At 36.0% G+C, this 17,618-nt stretch overlaps 1 protein-coding gene across 2 annotated transcripts in view; it reads right to left on the reverse strand.

Annotated features, from left to right (window-relative positions):
* Positions 1 to 202: 202 nt before the first annotated feature.
* ACOX1 (acyl-CoA oxidase 1) overlaps positions 203 to 17,618 on the reverse strand; it is a 63,950-nt gene continuing 46,534 nt past the window's right edge. For both annotated transcript variants that reach the window (XM_074260780.1, XM_074260781.1), the window contains exons 9-14: positions 11,404 to 11,594; positions 10,277 to 10,456; positions 6,474 to 6,579; positions 6,200 to 6,343; positions 5,853 to 6,059; positions 203 to 4,175 (exon numbers count right to left, since the gene is read on the reverse strand). In XM_074260780.1, the coding sequence (XP_074116881.1) occupies positions 4,125 to 4,175; positions 5,853 to 6,059; positions 6,200 to 6,343; positions 6,474 to 6,579; positions 10,277 to 10,456; positions 11,404 to 11,594 (879 nt within the window). In that variant the 3' untranslated portion in view covers positions 203 to 4,124. The remainder of the gene's footprint in view (positions 4,176 to 5,852; positions 6,060 to 6,199; positions 6,344 to 6,473; positions 6,580 to 10,276; positions 10,457 to 11,403; positions 11,595 to 17,618) is intronic.

The raw sequence follows: 17,618 nt of genomic DNA on the forward strand, positions 1-17,618 counted from the left end.
CCACAAACGTTAGCGGGTCCAACTCCCCTTCTTCCTTGGAGTTACCGCAGCGGAAGGGGAAAAGGGAGGTTCTAAGAAGGGTGACTCCCCGGCATTTAAGTATTTAAATGTCATCCCCTCTGTCTCACGGAGAGAAGGGTTGTACTGCCACCCCGGGCAAGTCTCGAAACTAGAATGCAGTCACCCAATGAATAAGCGACACTTTATTATTTGTACTAATTACACACTTTTATTAACGTTATCAAATCTCACAAAAACCAAAAGACAGTATGGGTCGGCAAGAGAGAAGTGGCTCCATGCAGCCTGGTCATCAGGCCCTCGCTTCCTCTCCCCAGGGTCTGTCATCGTTGCGGGGCGAAGCCCTGGGCGAGTCCTACTCAGAAAGCCGCAGAATGTGTCCCCAACAATACACGAGAGCCTAGGCTGTATGGAGGGGTGGGGAGTGGAGGGGGGAATTACAATACTTGGAAAGGCGCCTGCGCACTGCTACTAGAATCACAGAACCTATTACAGGTGAGGAATCCGAGACCCCAAGGGAGTAAACAAGCTTAGGTTCTAGAGCTAATTAAGAGGCAGAGCTGGACTTAGAACCCAAGGCTCCCTTGCTGAAATAGTTAGAAACCATTTGACTGATTCCATGGCCTTAAATTTTTAGTATGATTGTATGCATTTGAAGAGACAACGTATTCAACAAGTATTCCATACTTTATACATCAAACTCTTGATTTGTGAAACAGGCAAAATGAAAATGAAAGGTAAGCACAGCAGCAAAGTTTTGTAATAGAGTTCAGACTATCTAAAGCCATTCTCTAACCCTCCAACTTTTCCCAATTATCTTAACATAATTTTAAATGACAGTACACCAGCATAAGGGAAACTTGTTTTCCTGGCTCATTGAGTTTAGAATTTACATTTCACCTGTTAAAGTTCAACTTACCTACCTAAAAGGTTTTCTTACATAGTTCATAGTGTTTACTGAGTTCATCCTAGAAGCAGTACTGGAAATATGAATATAAACTTGGCGAGATTAAGTTAAAAAACCAAACACCAAACCTAACCTTTCTTAGCTATTTTAAGTCCTTGTTTTACAAATTGATTTGGTTCCTAAAAATAAAATCTTCAACCTGATCATGAAACAAGAAATCAGGCAAAGCTATGGGAAGCTCTTCAGATTTGGGAATTCAAGTCTTCCAATTGCAGGTTTCCTAGTGTTATTATTCCAATCCAGTCCCACGTCTTTTGAGGATGGATCTGGGATTTCAAAAAGTATTATTAGTATGTGTTAAATACAGTTGTAAGAGCCTATTAGTATAAAAAAATCTGAAGCTCTCAGATATAAACAGAAAAACTGAAATACTGAAAAGGAGAGGGCTTTGGAATTAACTAGGCAAGAAACCAAATAGTTACAGGAACTTTCATCCTTAAATGCTCAAAATTATCGAAGCTCCCACTTAGAGCTCTTTCTCCTTAAAAAAAAAAAAGTCAAAATTTAATCTAGTAACTATTAACATTCAAAGGAACAGATGTATTTATAGATATATGAAAAATTCAAATTTATGACAAGGGAGCACCTGATTAAAGCTATTATGAAGTACTTGGATTCTTCATAGTGCTACATAACACTAAAGTACATTCTCTATGAATGAAGTTAAGCTGTTATTTAACAAGACTAGCTACTTTAAAGGGCAATACAAATACAAAGTCCTCTGAGATTACTCAAGCCAAAAAACAAATACCAAATAATACTCAATAAACAGGCATTATACAGAAAAACACAGAATTCAGATTCTAAAAATACCAATGGGGAAGATTAATCAGTAAATCAAAAAGTTACCTGAATTAATTTCACATTTAGTTTTAAATTTTCTATACTGATCAAGATAAAACATTTCCCCAAAAGGGGAAACATCAGTGTTATCTAACAAAAGCTAATTAAGTTTTGTAAAACTATTTAATTCAATCATTAAATGATTCATGTTTTTTAAATTAGGTTCTACTTTATTTGCTTTTAGTACTACTATTTGCACTTGAAGAGAATGAAAAGTTTGTTTTATAAAATTTAGTTTTTACTGAGACAGATTCCAAATTAATGAGATTTTGCATCTTAAATTAATTTTTAATTTAAAAAAAATATCCATTTGCATTGATTATATTGGTATAAAGCATCTGAATTTTAGTGAATTAAACAGTACAAAAAGTCCTGCCTGAGTTTGTTAAGAAATGAAACTTGACAAACTAGGTTTTTAGAGTCCTCCTGATATTTGCAATCTCCTCAAACTTGTTTATCATGATCACAGATCTGTTGTACAGAGTTTACAAAGTCTTATTCCCATCCACTTAATACTATCATTACACAAATACATCTTGGCACAATATATACAAGGATTATCATGGAAATAATGGTTCTGTATTGCAATATGAATAACATTAAACACCTTGATTTTTTTCCTTTTACTTTTTTTCCCCACTAACTCAGATCTTAGGTTACATTCCTGATTGACAGTAGAATAGTATTGCTTCCTAACTAGAACATAAGTGTGACAGAACTGTGATTAATTTTCTTCTTAGAAAGATAAAATTTGAGTCGTCAATAATATTTTTAAACGTGACTTTTTTTTTTTTTTTGCTGAGACATTTGGGGTTAAGTGACCTGCCCAGGGTCACACAATTAGGAAATATTAAGTGTCTGAGACCAGATTTGAACTCAGGTCCTCCTGACTAATGGGCTGGTGCTCTATTCACTGCACCAACTAGTTGCCCCATATGTGAGATTCTTAAACTAGCTGTTTTACCTGGGAAAATTTCATTAGTGTCATTCTTTAGTTTGCAAATTTGATTTAATATATTCTGAAGATTTCTTGGTTTTTATACAATCTAATATTCAAGTTAAGTAAAATTCAAGGATTATATTTCACCAGGCAACTGTCACAGAAAGATATATAAAATTAAGTGATTTTTGCGATTTTATATTATCACAAATCACAAAATTCAATTTCGCGCTACATCCTTAAATCTTTGTTACTGAAGATCTGTGCAAATGAGACTTTAATAGAAAGGGACTTTTTAGCACTTCAGATAAAGTTCCTTAAGAACACAAAGAAAAGAAAAACCACACTTGCACCAATGAGTGGCTAACCTATGTGGCTCTTCATTTCCTTTTCTTGTTTTTCCTGCCAGTGACTCAGGAGAGCTGTTCTCTCGCATTCAGAAAAGATTTGTTCCCCATGCATTTTGGCAGAGACCCAGCATCAATCACTACTGTATTTAGGGTATCATCGAGTCATTTTAACTTTGAAATGCTAACTTTATTATTCATCCTCACAGAGGTTAACACTGCTTCTCATTGGGAAGGATATAAATAGAAAAGCAGCTATAGTGCTCTTTAAGTTAAAATTAAATATATAAGCCAATTTCTAATCATACTAGGAAGGTACTGCCACAAAATGCTTAGGCTGGGAAATGCTGCTGGGGAGTGCAAATTTTTTATGTCTATAGTAATTATTTGTCAAAGAAGAAAATGAATAGGGTGGAGAAAAAGCCATTAGCCACAAAGCAATGGTTTTAACCTTTTAGATGGGCCTTCCCTCTCTATTCTAGTTCCTTAGCTCATACTTTTAAAGAAAGTCCCAATAGTAGAAGGATTATAAGAGTTGCAATACATTTGCAGGCAAGCCTGCAAATTGAGATTCTATTTGCACCTCAAAATATATCTTTTTCTCAAAAACACTTCACACTTAAAATATATTCAGTGATTAGCAGTTATAACTTGAAAAGTCAACTACTTAGTAGTTAAAAACTGCTAATTATCACAGAGGTCATGGACCACAGAAATTAGCAGCACTGTGAATAGAAGCCATACTATATTTTAAAAAAGCTTTTCTGAATGCTTAAAAAGTCTCTCTTACTATTAATTGCACTTAAGACACATCCATTTTTCTTTCAATTTCCCAAATATTTTCATTTTTCTTCATTTATAAAAAGAGGATGAGGGATCAATTTATTATTTGTTCTAAGGCTATCAGTATTTGATAAAGATTTCATTCAGGATATATGCATTCAGTGTAAAGGAAGGCAAAGCATGTATGCTTTCTGAAGCTGATGGAGTTGTACATCATAAACAGATTTCACAGCTTAGACTGCAGTGGCTTCAGGTATTTGTGATAAGATTCATGGACCTGCAGAGGAAAGGAAAAGAAAAAGTTACTGCTAGCATGACCTACTAGTTTTAAATTATTTGCTAATTTTCTTTTTTTCCTCCTTTTCTCTTTCTCTCTTTTTCTATCCTGTTGAAGCAATCAGTGTTAAATAATTTGCTCAGGGTGACAAAGCTAGAACGTGTAAGTGAATTTTTTATAATTTACAAAAGTGCGGCTATGAACATATTTCTACATACGGTGCTCTCTTCTTAATTTTGGGGGGGATATAAGTACCAGTGTCCCTGAGTCAAAGGGTAGGCACAATCTAATGATTTCTAGGGTATGGTTCTAAGTTGCTTTTCAAAATGGCTGGACACTTTGTAGCTCCAACAGTAATAGTACAGCTTTGAAAGCCCCTTCTATTCTCATCTTTTTTTCTTATTACCTTTTAGATTTTATTTTATTCTAGATCAATTTTGTTTTTATAAGCAAAGTGAACTAGTCGTAAAAAATACACGACAATAATGTAAATGGAAAGAATGATCACAAAACAGTTGAAATGGAAAATTTCATAATCATAAAGAATAAGTTTGGCCCCAAAGAAGAGATAGGGGTAAGACATTTATTTCCCTTCCTCCTATATAGAAGTTGGGGTCCTTAGGTGTGGAACACTACATATAATAACAGATTTCAAAATGGCTTTGCTAAATTTTCCCCCTCTTTAAAAAATTATTTGTTTCAAGGAATGATTCTTTGGGAATAAGTAATGGAAGAAATACATAGGGAAATCTAGGTCATATAAAAATGAAAGATATTAATCAAATCTCTTTTAACAAATTCTGCTTTTGCCAGTCCTTTAATTTAATTCAGTATGAATTTTTATTTCAGGTCTGTTTCTTGTAAAGAACATATCCCTGTATTCTGTTTTCTAATTATTTATCCTCTTCTGTTTTATGGGGGTTCATCCATTTGGATCCACAGTAAAAAACCTTTATATATTCTCTGCCTCTCTCACTCTTCTTTATAGAGAAGGTGATACAAGAGAAGGAATTTGATCACCATTACTAGTTTATAGTTTAAAAAAATGATATTGTTCCTTTCCCTTTCTAGACCAGATCCTGATAACTGATTTTTATATTTTCTTTCAATATTTCTAGTGATCTGCCCTCTGAAACTGAAGTTTATTCTGTTCTTCCCTTCTTGATGCTAATCCTCCTTATTGCCTCAGATTCCTATTCAGTTTTCTAATTTTCAAAGAGTCTGCTACCTGAACTCCGAATTTTTTTCCCCCCACCCAGACCTATTTCATTTTTTAATCTCAGGGTTTCTACCCAGTTTACCTGCATTAGTATTAGTTTGATGCCGCTGAACCACAGCTTTTGGCAGGTTTTTTTTTGTGCAATCCCTTTAAAATTTTTTTTTTTTTATTAAAACAAACAAACAAAAAACCCAAAATGAAAACCTGAGAATTTTCTTTGGGTTTTTTGATCACTATTCAATTTGGTCCTAAATCAAGATCATTTCTGGACTGTAAGTAGGAGAGTTGGACTCTTGTGTGCCCTTTCACAAGGCCATCTCAACCAAGACCCACTTTTCAGTTATTCCTTTCTATTGCCAACAAAAGATACACATAAATGCAAATTTGTAATGGAAAAGCAGATTGATCATGACTCGATAGTAAAAACAATGTAAAGTGAAAAAAAGGCTAATTCTCACCTGTGTTTTATTCAGTGGGGATTTCTTGGCCCATTCAAACATATTTTCATAGACATTGCCATCATAGCGGCCAAGTACAGAGCCAAGTGAAACATCTTGAAAGTCAAATGCATCCACCAAAGCAGCAGCATTGGGACGGATTATGGTCAGGAGCTCCTTCACCCGCTGGTTCACTTGGGTAAGCTGGGATTCTGTCAAAATCCCCCCCTGAAAGGAACACAAAGAATTTCATTAGTACTGATAACAATCTGCCATACAAATGACAAGAAACTGAAACTAATGGCTATAAGCTTAGGTCATGACGTTTTTCTGCCAAAGTTCAACATTAAGGTTTGAAAATTACTAACCTGTAGAAAGTCCCCAGAATTCTGACTGATTCCGTACAGTGCATATAATAGACACAAATTCTTCAGGACTGTTTGAATAGGTTTGTCATCAATTTTGGAGAGATTTCCAGAAAAGAGCTTTACTACTACATAGTGACAATGAGCCTAGATAAAAGGGGGAAAAAAAAATCAAACCCAAACAAAAAAGATGAAAATAACATATAAGAGGAGAGAGTACTTAAAAAATAATAAGTGAATGCAGGTTCTTTTGAACTTTTACAAGTAAATCACTGACCTCACTTGCCCGAACAAGGTCTACGGAGGTTAAGTTCCATGCTATCTCTTTGCTTTTTCTGTGCTTCAATTCAGCTTGAAGGTTCCTTGCTGCAGCTTCTACTAATCTGTTAGGAGAAAATATTTGATGTAGAAGAAATAGGTGGTACTATCAGCTCCCTCAATTTGTTGGCCTCTCTGACTATAAAAGCTTGTAGAAGATTGTATTTTATTTTTACTTTTTATCTTTTTTTTTTTTTTTTTTTTAAACAAGCATTTAGTATCTTATCTCTCCTTTCCTCTATTTCCATGCCCAATGGAACAACCACCTCCAATGCACAGTCCAGCAAAACAAATTTCTCCATTGGTTATATTCAAAATCCAAGTTTCATTCAGGATTTCGAGTCTGTCACTTCTCTAGTGAGAGGAATAAGTGGCATGATTCATCCTTAGATCTCTGAAGTCATGGTTTATGTCCTTAAAGTTTCTTTTCTTTATCATGATGTCACTACAAGTTGTTCTAGTTCTGCTCACTTGGCTTTGCATCAATTCATAGGTGTTCTTACTTTCATCTGAAACCATATATTTCTAATGGCACAATAATATTTAATTATATTCATTCCCAAATAGGTGGCTACTTTCTTGACTTCCGGTTTAAGGCTACTACAAAAAGAGCTGTTATAAACATTTTTGTACAAATGAGTCCTTTTCTTCTTTATTTAATCTCTTTGGAACATATACTCAGTAGTGCTGAGTTAAGGAGTATGAGAAGTTTTTCAAATTTTGGGGAACAGTTCAAATTGCTTTCTAGAATGGCTGGACCAGTCCACAGCTTCACTAACAATGCATTAATATGCCTATTTTCCCACAGCCCCTGCAACATGTTATTTTCCTCTTTTATCACTTTTGCCAATCTGATAGGTGCAAGTTACTTTATTTTGCATTTCCCTTATTAGTGATTTTCCATTTACTTATTGATAACTTGGATATCTTTCTTTGAAAACCATCCATTTGTGTCCTCTGACCATTTATCTATTGAGGAATGACTCAGTCTTATAAATTTGAATCAGTTCTTTATATATTTTGAATATTTTTCAGAGAAACTTACTGCAAAGATTTTCCCCCCAGATACCTTTTTTCCTACTAATTTTAATTGTATTAGATTTATATAAAAACTTTTCAATTTAATATTCAAAACTGCCCATTTTATTTTTTGTGATCTACTGTACTGTTCATGAGTCTAAGAATCATGCACCCTTCCTCTATCCAGAAATTTAAAAAGTAATTTCTTCTTTGTTCCTCTAATTTGCTTATGTCTTCTTGACTTCTTTGTAGTATTTGACACTGTAAGATCACTCATATCTCCTTGATAGTTTCTTTTCCCTAGGTTTTCATGTCACTCCTTTTTCTTGTTTCTCTTCCCAGCTGTTAGAGCACTCCTGCTCTGTCTCTTTAGTTGGATCATCCCCCAGCTCACACATGGTATCCATATAGGGCTCTATCTTGGGTCCTCTCTCCCTGCTATACTATTTCACTTGATTTAATTGTCTATAAGACATATGATGTCCTATAGACATCATAAAGTCAAACACTTTAAAAATATCTATTATTTTATCTCAAAATCCTTCATCCCTACCTTTCCTATTATTGCTTGAGAGCATGACAATCCTCCCAGTCCCCTCAGTCCCTAACCTAGATGTCATCCTTGATCCTTATTCTCAACTTTGAATGTCAATTTGTTGCTAAATTATGTCAACTCTACCTTCAAGATATTATACCTATTCTGTTCTCTCCTCTGACATGATACTACCCTGGGCAAACCCACTTTATTCCTAGATTACTACAATCACCTATTACTTGTCTCCCTGTTTCAAGTTTCTCCTCTATTCAGCTGTCAAACTGATCTTCTTATGCACAGGTCTCTCACTATGTCAAACACCCTGTCCCTCATTAAATAAATTCTAATATTTCTCTATTATCTCAAGGATTAAATATAAAATTTTATTTGCTTTTCAAAGTCTTTCATAATCTTGTCCCTACCTTTCCAGTCTTTTTACACCTTACTTTTCTCTATGTACTCTGTGATGTGATCCAGTGACACTGGCCAACTTGTTCTTTGTACCCTCCAAATCTCTCGATCCCTGGTACTTTCACTAGTTATCTGCTATGCCTGGAATGAATTCTCTCCTCATTTCTACTTCCTGGCTTCCTTGGCTTCTTTCAAGTCTTAAATCTCACCTTCTATAAGAAGCCTTTCCTGATCTTTAATTTTAGTGACTTCCCAATTTTATCTTTTCTATATGAATGTAGGGACTGTTTTTTTTTTTTGTTTTTTTTTTTTAATTACAGCTTTTTATTTTCAAAGCATATGCATGGATAATTTTTCAACACTGACCCTTGCAAAACCTTGTGTTCCAAATTTTTCCCTCCTTCCTCATCCCCTCCCTTAGATGGCAAGTAATCCAATATATGTTAAACATGTTAAATCCAATACACACACACACACACACACACACACACACACACACACATTTATACAATTATCTTGCTGTGCAAGAAAAATCAGATTAAAAAAGAAAAAAATGAGAAAGAAAACAAAATTCAAGCAAACAACAACAAAAAGAGTGAAAATGCTATGTTGTGATCCACATTCACTTCCCACAGTTCTTTCTCTGGGTGTAGATGGCTCTCTCAATCACAAGATCACTGAAATTAGCCTCAATCATCTCATTGTTGAGAAGAGGCATGTCTATCAGAATTGATCATCCTATAATCTTGCTGTTGCCATGTACAATGATCTCCTGGTTCTACTCATTTCATTTAGCATCAGTTCATGTAGGTCTCTCCAGGCCTCTCTGAAATCATCCTGCTGGTCGTTTCTTACAGAACAATAATATCCCATAACATTCATATGCCACAATTTATTCAGCCATTCTTCAACTGATGCACATCAGTTTCCAGTTTCTTGCCACTACAAAGAGAGCTGCCACAAACATTTTTGCACATGTGGATCCCTTTCTCTCCTTTAAGACCTCTTTATGTGTGTGGGGGTGGACAGATAGGTAGATAGAGCACTAGCCCAAAATCAGAAGGATCTGAGTTCAATTCTGGCCCCAGAGATTTAACATTTTCTAGCTGTGTGAACCTGGGGTAAGTCACTTAACCCCAACAGCCTCAGCAAAATGGGGAAAAAAAAAAAATCTCTTTTCGATATAAGCCCAACAGAAACATTGCTGGATCAAAGGGTGTGCACAGTTTGATAACTTTTTGAGCATAGTTCCAAATTGTTCTCCAGAACGGTTTGGATCTGTTTACAATTCCACCAACAATGTATCAGTGTCCCAGTTTTCCCACATCCCTTCCAACATTTGGTCATTATCTTTTCCTGTCATCTTAGCCAACCTGAGAGGTGTGTAGTGGTATCTCAGAATTGTCTTAATGTGCATTTCTCTGATCAATGGTGATTTGGAGCACTTTTTCATATGACTCAAAATGGTTTTAATTTGTTCATCTGAAAATTGTCTGTTTGTATACTTTGACCATTATCAACTGGAGAATGGCTTGAATTCCTATAAATTTTAGTTAATTCTCTATGTATTTCAGAAATGAAGCCTTTTTCAGAATCTTTAAATGTGAAAATGTTTTCCCAATTTATTGCTTCTGGTAGGGACAATTTTTTGCCCTTCCTTGTTTTATTAGTACCTAGCTATGTACCTGTCCTAGCAGAGGTGACTAATAAATACAAAATGATTAACCTCAAACTTGAAAACACCTATCTACTTGGAGTTTATCTTAATAAGACATAAGAGCAATATTTAAACTCACCGGGCTGCTCGACATTTATAGGCTTCTGCTAAGCTGTCTGGGCTGTTGATATCCACCATTGCTGGCCAAGCTGCCACTTGCTGTGGCTGGATGCGTTGACTAGGCAGGTCATTCAAGTAGGACACCATACCGCCCACCAACTTTCCTGAATGCACTTGCTCATAGCTTTTTATCAAAAACCTAAAAGTCATTAAGTATGTGAATATTGAGTTATATTGTTTTCAATGACACAAAGAGGGATAAAAAAAAAAAAACAACAAAAAACAAACAAAAACTAACTTATAGAACTTAGGACTGGAAAGGTGCTTGAAAGTCATCTAACTCAAATCCCTCATTCCAGAGAGGAAGGAGAAAGGTCTGGGCAGGTGACATGACTTGCTATGGTCCAGGAATCTGGAGTCACTTTGGGCTAAGAAGGCTGACAGGAGTCTTAAGTGTATACAGTTTAATCACAGTATAATAAGAGCATTCTTCCCTAAAGTCATACTTGAAAGCTTTCCTGTAGCATGGAAGTGATGCTAGATCCTCAAGGGGAGCACAAGCACTGGCCTACAAAGAGGGAAGGCTCAGGGACATAATTCTGCACTTATACTACAGGAAACATAAACTAATGGCTGTACACTTGCTTATAAATATAAATATGTATTCTTCCATTAAAATTCAGGATGTAGGCTTGAAAATTATCTGTAGAAAATCTCATGTATTCTGACTGATTTCATATGACATAAAACAGACGTGAAATTTTTTTTATGGTAATTTGTAAATGTGTTTGTCATTTAGTTTGGAAAGATTTCCTCAAGAGAGTTTTGTTACCATATAGTGTCGACACACCATTATTTTCACTCACTAACATTTCAGGACTAGCTTAAGCTCTGAGCGGTTTAAGAAGGTGACAAGATGATGAATCTCTTTGCTATAATAACTCCGAAAGACCCTTTCCTAAAGGGTTCCACTCTGTGTCCCCTAGAGGAAGCCCATAAGCCAATGACTGAGATTGTTTGAAGTTCTAAAGCAGAACAGGAAAAAATGTTAACCCATCTAGGACTCAAGATGGGAAGTTGCAGAAAGTATCTTTCAGAGATAGAAATTTATCAAAAGATGTGAACAGTGAATGCATGAACTCTTACCGAGCTGTTTGAAGCATCATCACAGTGTTTTCTCCTTCAAAGGTACAGGTGGGAGTGAAAGTGACATAGATGTTTGGGAGGCCACTGCAATGGGAGTATCCATGACCACCACAAGCCATCCGGCAGGCTTCAATACCAGAATTAGCTGTCCAAGAGGTGAAAGCCTTAAGCCCAGCTGTCAATGCATGAAGCTAAAGAGGAAAAAACATATTATCTATAAGAATATATGTGGCAAAAATGAGAAATGTGTTCAGTAAGTCAAACCATTTTTTTCCCTTTTTTGCTGAGGCCATTGGAGTTAAGTGACTTGCCCAAGGTCAAACTAGGAAGTATGAAATGTTAAGTGTCTGAGACCAGATTTGAACTCAGGTCCTCCTGGCTTTAGGACTGGTGCTCTATCCACTGAGCCCCCTAGCTGCCCTGTCAAACCAAATATTGACACTAACAGCAATAAAAAGGTTCCAAACTATTGGATGACATTCTAATTTCCAAATATGGTCACCCAATGGACTTGAACTCAAGTTCTTGTTATCTCTCCTAGTATAATAAATTCTTTATAATAGACTCCTTGGTATGTGATAGTTGCCAGTTAATCATTTGTACTCCTCTTTATTAAAGAATGAGCAAGTGGGTATAAAAAAATCCACAATACTAGCTTTAAAATAAACTTGCTAAAGAAAAATCCCCACATGCAAAACAAAGAAAAACATAACACTTAGGCCTTTGTTTTCTGAAATGTTAAGGAATGTTATTAGATCGGTTCCCTGTTCTAAGATCCTCGATTCTATCACTGTACTGGCTACACTATATTCCCTTTTCATTCTATTGAACTTGTTCAATTTTACAATATCATCTTCTCTCAAATTCCCTTTCTCTTTATCCTCTTGCTATATGTTTTGCTCTCAGACTCCATTCTTCCCACCATCAGAGTCTCTCCTATTCATATCTTAGAAGAAGTCATGGAACCCTATTTCTTGGGTTCACTAAATATTTGTTATCTAATCTTAACATGGAACTCTGGCTTCACTAAATATTTGTTATCTAATCTTAACTGGTTTTTACTGCAGCAAGGTAATCCTTCTAAATCCTCCTTCCTAATCCCATTCTTAAGAATGTCTATTTCAAACTATTTCATCTGTTTTTAAATCTTTCACAATAAGATAGTAGAGGGAGCAACTGATAACCTCGCATCATACTTCACTAGAAAACTTGAGGCCATTTATGTAGCAATTTCTCTTCTCCCTTTCTCACTTTTCTGACATTATACATGTCCTTCACAGCAATCTCTGGTGATGAAATAACACTACTACGTGCCAAGGCCAACCCCTTTGTAAGCACTTTTGAATAAATCTCTCCTTGTCTGCTTCAGCAAATGGCTCCACTATCATTTCCACTCTAGTTTCAATCTCTCTCTATCCCCACTGCCTAGAGACATATTCAAGCTTCCCCTCATCTTTAAAAAACAAAACAAAACAAAACAAAAAAACCAACCCTAATTTGCTCCCTTTTCCACCTACAGTTATTCTATATCTTTTCTCTCTCAGCTAAACTCCTTGAAAAAGACATATATATATATATATATATATATATATATATATATATATATATAGATATATATACACACACACACACACACACACACACACACACACACATATATATATATATATATATATACACACATATATATACCCGCACACACACATATACATACATACATACACACACACACACTCTGTTTCCAATTTCCTTCAATGAGTTACTCCAAAAGTTTTCAAGGATCTCTCTCTTTTAATTTCAATAGTATTTTATTTTTCCAATAACACATAAAAATAGTTTTCAACATACATTTTTGTAAGATTTTGAGTTACAAAAAAATTTTTTTCCCTATCCTCCCCTTCACTACTTCCATTCCAAGATAGCAAGCAGTCTGGTATAGGTTATACATGCATAACCATTTTAAACATATTTTCATATTAGTCATGGTGTGAAAAAAAAATCAGAACAAAAGAAAAAAACAGCAAACAAAAAAAGAGATGAAAGTAGTATGCTTCAATCCTTACTTAGTCTCCATAGCTTTCTCTCTGAATGAGGATGGCATTTTCCCTCTCAAGTCTAGTAAATTGTCTTGGATCTCTCTATTCCTGAGAAGAGCTAAGTTTATCACAGTTGATCATTGTATAATCTTGTTGCCATGAACAATATTCTCTTGGCATTCTCTTAGCTTTATTCACTTCACTTAGCATCAGTGCATGTAAGTCTCTCCAGGCCTCTCTGAAAATCATCCTGCTGATTGTTTCTTACAGAAAAATAATATTCCATAACATTCACATACCATAACTTATTCAGCCATTCCCCAAATATGGACACCTATCCAGTTTCCAATTCCCCGCCACCACAGAAACCTCTTTCTCTTTTTAAAGGAATAATGGATTTAATTTTTAAAAAGTGTACCATGAAGTGTGAATAATACTGGATTGAGTTAGAATCTTAGCTGGGCTGGTGACTCAGCAAGTCACTCAACTGATCCTGGCTTCACTTTCTTCACCTACATAATGAAGTTGTCAAAATGAGTTCCAAAGATCCTTCAATGTTCTCTTTCTTTTTTATTTTTGCTGAGGCAATTATGATTAAGTGACTTGCCCAGGATCACACTGCTAGTAAGTGTTAAGTATCTGACACTGGATTTTAACTCAGATCTTCTGACCCCAGGGTCAGTGCTCTATCCCTGCGCCATCTAGCTGCCCCCGCCCCAATCTTCTGATTCCCTGTCCAGCATCTCCATTTTACAGATGCAGACTGCAAGGACAAGAAGGTTCAGTACTTTTCCCAAGGTCCCCCACTGCATCCAGGGCTATCTCCCCAAGGCATCTGCTTCCAAATCTAATCTCTGAGGTTTCTTTCCTTTCACTTCCAAACATCTCCCATCTCTACCTCATTACACAGCACAATTTATCCTTTTTTCTTTCCTTCTTAGTGATCTATTATACTATATTCTCTTGCAAGTTTAGGACAGGTATGATAGGTGAAGAATAAGCTGTGAATGAACTGCAAGGACCAAACTGGCAGGATTCACTGTCCCCATTGAGAAATTCAAATTAGTTTTACTTTGTAATTGATTCTACATTGAATTGATTTCATGTTGTAATTGATTTTGTATCTAATTAAAATACTTTTGTATCTTTTGTCTTTTAGTTAAGTTCTGTTATTTAGTGTTCCCCTCTGAGCTAGTTTAAAAGTCAGTCTGACCAGTGACTCATTGTTTTATTAAATTAACTGTTATTATTTATTAAAAAGAAAGGATTTTCATTTTTTTATGCCATTAGCTTATGAGTAAATATCAAGACATCTGGTGTTATATTTAAGGGCTGAAGCTAGCTTTAAGAGCTATATTTTCCCTGAACTTTCATTGCATCGTTAAGGAAAGCCATTATCTCCCTAACAAACCTTCTAGAAGCCAGGGAGTCTTCTAACTGTGATCCACTGCAAAGATTGCAGCAGGATGCTAATGGACTGACTATATCAATCAGGATTTCTTAATGACAGAGGGAATCCACACTGTTCAGAAAATTCATTCACAATGTTCCTGCCCCCACAATGGTATCAGCCCTAGCCATAAATCTTATTATTTTTCATCTGTGATGCTCCCTGTTTTTTGTTAAGAAAGCCCCATCTTGTGGTCTTTGGTTACTGGGAAAGACCATTTACCCAATTTAGGCCTAACTAATAAAATGACCATGGTTGAACTTTCGTCTTTCAGCTTACCTTAATTATCAAAAGTGACACTTCTCTGGGGGAGCTAGGTGGCGTAGTAGATAGAGCACCAGCCTTGAATTCAGGAGGACCCTAGTTCAAATCTGGTCTCACTTAACACTTCCTAGCTGTGTGACCCTGGGCAAGTCACTTAACCCCAGCCTCAAAGAAAAAAAAAAAAAAAGAAAGTAACACTTCTCTAATAGCCACAGGGATGAAGATGTTCTGAAATCAGTGCAAGTGTTTGAGAGCCAATTAATGGCACTCTGGGTGCTCTGTGGTCCTGACCCTGGTGGTGGCTCTGGCCTTGGCCTCCAACTGGAGACTAGGAGTCAAAGGATACCTGGGATTCATCCCTTCTCGTTCCTGGTATCTCTAGCTATTTGAAGTGGGAAATTTCTATGGTGGTAGAAATGGAATTGTGCTCAGTGAACTTCTAAATACTTAATCAAAAAGTCTTTTCTCAAATCTACTTTTTTGCTACATTTGAAATTGTTGATCATATTTAATTCCTTCTTGGGCTTTGTGATGTTGTTCTGTTTTAGTTCTTCTTCCTATATCTTTTGCTGGATGTTTTCCATGTCCCACTCATTAAATGTGGGTGTCCTTTCAAGGTTCTCTCACTTCTATACTCTCATCAGCTTTCAAGGATTCAGATGATTTGCAGATCAATATCTATTTAGCATTGTCAATCTCTTGAGCACCAGTTCTGTAATACTAAATACCTATTGGACAGATTAAACTGAGATGTTCTATGCAAATCTCAAATTTGACATGTTCTTTTCCTTTTCTCTATCCAAAATCTTTTATCAAAGGCATCACTATTCTTTGAGTTATCCTGGTTTGCAACTTCAGTATTATCCTCATTATCCATATTCAACCAATTGTTTTAATTTAGCATTTCTTGTGAATGTCCTTTTCTTTTCTCTCATGAAGTCATTATCCTAGGTTTGATTGGCCTTAACTACTGCTATATCTTTTGATTGCTCTCTCCCTACTTTATGCTAAGGCAGCTAAGGCAACTGAACCTGGAGTCAAAAAGACCTACCTTTGTGAGTTCAAATCTGGCCTTTCTAGCTGTGTAACCCCAGGCAAGTCATTTAATCCTATTTATCCTATGTAACCATAGTAACCCTATGTCCTCATCTGTAAAATGAATTGGAGAAGAGCAAACCAGCTCAGAAAACCCTAAATGGGGTCATGAAGAGTCAGACATGACTGAAAAAGGACTGAGAACTCTATTATGCTCCTTAAAGAGCTGCTAAAATATTCTTTTTAAAAAGCATAAGCTCTGAGATACCACTACACACCTGTCAGATTGGCTAAGATGACAGGAAAAGAGAATGACAAATGTTGGAGGGGATGTGGAGAAACTGGGACTTTGATGCATTATTGGTGGAACTGTGAATGAATCCAACCATTCTGGAGAGCAGTTTGGAACTATACTCAAAAAGTTATCCAACTGTGCATACCCTTTGATCCAGCTGTGTTACTACTGGGATTATATCCCAAAGAGATCTTAAAGGAGGGAAAGGGACCCACATATGCAAAAATGTTTGTGGCAGCCCTCTTTGTAGTGGCTAGAAACTGGAAACTGAATGGATGCTCATCAACTGGAGAGGCTGAGTAAATTGTGGTATATGAATGTTATGGAATATTATTGTTCTGTAAGAAATGAACAACAGGATGAATATAGAGAGACTTGGAGAGACTTATATAAATTGATGCTAAGTGTAATGAGTAGAAGCAGGAGATCATTGTACACGGCAACAACAAGACTACATGGATGGTCAATTCTGATGGAAGCCACCACTCCCTCCAACCTTAGAACTTTCTCAGGCAATTATACCTGCTAGAAATTGACTCTCTTCTTTCTCCAACTCCGCTTCCACAGTAAACCATTTCAATCCTACAATGTCCTCTGCTTTTGAATGCCTTCCTCTGTTCTGCCATTTCCCCCATACCATATCTTAGTCTTGATTACTCCCATTTACCTAGTCTAACCCTACTCATCAATGCCAACTCGGCACTGAAAAGATCCAAATTAGTTCCAATTGATCACTGATGAACAGAACCAGCTACACCCAGCAAAAGAACACTGGGAAATGAGTGTGAACCACAACATATCATTTGCACTCTTTCTGTTGTTATTTGCTTGCATTTTTGTTTTTCTTCCCAGGTTATTTTTAACCTTTTCTAAACCAGATTTTTCTTGCGCAACAAGATAACGGTATAAATATATACACATATATTATGTTTAACATGTATGGGATTACCTGCCATCTAGGGGAGGGGGTAGAGGGAAGGAAGGGAAAAGTTGGAACAGAAGTTTTTTCAAGGGTCAGTGTTGAAAAATTACCCATGCATGTTTCGCCAATAAAAAGCTATAATAACAATAAGTAAAAAACAAAAAAATAAACATGAGCTGACTATGTCACTCTCCTCCTCAACTCAATAAATTC

This window comes from Sminthopsis crassicaudata, chromosome 4, assembly GCF_048593235.1.
Source record: "Sminthopsis crassicaudata isolate SCR6 chromosome 4, ASM4859323v1, whole genome shotgun sequence".
Lineage (NCBI taxonomy): Eukaryota > Metazoa > Chordata > Mammalia > Dasyuromorphia > Dasyuridae > Sminthopsis > Sminthopsis crassicaudata.